Below are 2322 nucleotides of genomic sequence, written 5' to 3' on the forward strand. Positions count from 1 at the left end.
TACTAAAAGGCAGGTCTAGAACAAACACTGTAAATCTATCTTACACGACCAGCAGATGTCAAAACAAATTAAAGGATTCGAACCATGCCTACACAGCAATCAGGTTCGTGCCAGCACAGGCCGCTTCATAAATATTATGTATAAAAAAGGGGAACTAACATAATCAATTCAGGCTTGCAGTGACCAGCACAGATCAAAAGTCAAACATAGGCCTAGGGCCTACATTAAATTAACTCGCAAAACCTTGACCACCACCGGTCGAAACAAAAACCCTGCAAAGAGAGTTCAGAGGCAAATATTATAGAGGGCATTCGCTTTATATCATAAGTCAAAAATTTCTTTCAATTATTGTAGGTGTTTTAAGTATTCCTGGACAGATTAAAAAATAGTTATTAGAGAAGCAACTAATGTGGAATTCTTTTGAAAAAAAAAAACTCAAAATTATAAATTATCACATTTATGAAAAATTCAACTTGTTTTCCTTTATGATGATCAATAAAATCCACATTTTAACTTTTTACTTTTCTCATTTTTGTTTGTTTTTTGTCTTTTTAATAGAACGTTCGTCTAACTTTGTGTACTTATAAGTATTGTGCTGTTCAACTTTTTATCGTTTACAATTGTGATTGTAAAACTTTACTCTATATTAAAAAATATCATGCTTAATCCAGCAAAATATCATATTAATATTCTCCTCCTCCTCCTCCCTTCATCATCATTATAATATATTTGTATTCTAAAACAAAAAAAACCATTGAATTTTGAAGGAATTTAGTTATTAACCGATCTCCCAGAATCAGGGAAGTGCACTTTTTGAGCTTCTAGTAATTTCCAACCTCATTCTATGTTTTAAGGTGCCGATGACGATGATCATGTACGTCACGTCTACACTGTAGTTTTATTTTATATTGAATTGTTATGTTTCCTCTAAAGTGAAGTGACGAGGATGATAAGCAGGCCAGTCATAACTTACAACGATCTGGCCACCAACAATAGGCCTAATAGTGATTCGACCCAACGGAAAATACTGCTTGACTGTGGTGGTAATATGGCGTCTACGGTCGGGCTGTTTCGTGAAACATACCCAGGAGGAAAAGAATTTATTATCCATTCATTTGAAATCGATGACCGACTCGCTCCTTATTTCAGTCCATATGGTAAACACCACCTCCACTGTCCTCTCGGAGTCGCAGATTCTGATGGTAAGTTGAATGATGATAATAATAATAATAATGATAATACAGTAGAACCACTCCTTTGGGACACGCCTATTCAGGGGACACTTTTCCGTGAAGAGGGGAAATACATCTTTTAACACTTCTGCCAATCCCTATTAAGAGGGCAACCCTGTAAGGGGAAGGAGACACTTTCTGAGTGTGCCAAATGGTCAAATCAATACATTTTAACCCCTATTAAGGGGACACTAAATTTTTTTTCTTGTATCAAAAAAACAAAATTAATTCAAATTCATATTTTGGCACCTTCTGAGCAATAAACGTAATCATCAAACCAGAATTTTTTCCTCTCAATATCTAGAAACATTGGACATTTGGTTAAAGGATTAGTGCATGTGTTATTGTACTTCGTAAACAGTAATACTGTACTGAACTGATTTTTTTTAAATAGACCTATTTTAATGTATTCTGAATATCAGGTCAAAGTTCAAGTCACAAATACTGACGTATTTGTGATTTGAACTTTGACCTGATATTTATAATACACTGAAATCTCTCTATTTTTATAATATCAGTTTACACTGAAGGAGTTAAGAAACAAAGTTTAAACTTATACTTAATACATTGATAATATGTGTATCTGTGTACGGTACTGGTATATAAATTTCATAATTAATATTAAGTTTTCACGGGGTCATCCGTCGGTCAAAGTATGACCCCATCATACCTTCATTATTGCTCTAATTACCTTGCAAACTTTTATATATGTAGTAGTATAAGCAATTTCATCAAATGTTTAATTTGGACTTCCTTACTTTAAAGAATGATAAGATACGGTCCGGAAAAGCGAAAATCTATTTTCGGACAATGCTTCGGGGGATTTATATATTCTAATAAAATATGCTACCCAAATTTAAATGGTACCGGTATATCTTGAAAGTGAGGCCGAATTTCAGTCTATGAAATGAGGTGTCCCCCCCCCCTCCCATCATTAGGAAATTGTTTGAAAAAAGTAACACTAAGACAGTTGTATACGGCATTCTAATCTAAAGAATTAGATTGTGTTGCTATTGTTATGGAGTCTTGAAAAAATATACTGTATTCGATTCGTAAACACGTTTTTTGCCGAATGACTATATTATTATAT

The 2322-nt window shown here is 33.7% G+C and overlaps 1 protein-coding gene across 1 annotated transcript in view; it reads left to right on the forward strand.

Annotated features, from left to right (window-relative positions):
- Positions 1–1315, forward strand: part of LOC117109854 — a 7079-nt gene extending 5764 nt beyond the window's left edge. Inside the window, exon 2 of the mRNA XM_033252299.1 lies at positions 934–1315. Coding sequence (XP_033108190.1) covers positions 934–1315 — 382 coding nt within the window. The remainder of the gene's footprint in view (positions 1–933) is intronic.
- Positions 1316–2322: the final 1007 nt, after the last annotated feature.

This window comes from Anneissia japonica, unplaced genomic scaffold, assembly GCF_011630105.1.
Source record: "Anneissia japonica isolate Jap-2015-1 unplaced genomic scaffold, ASM1163010v1 scaffold585_len4108843_cov191, whole genome shotgun sequence".
In the NCBI taxonomy this organism is placed as follows: Eukaryota; Metazoa; Echinodermata; class Crinoidea; order Comatulida; family Comatulidae; genus Anneissia; species Anneissia japonica.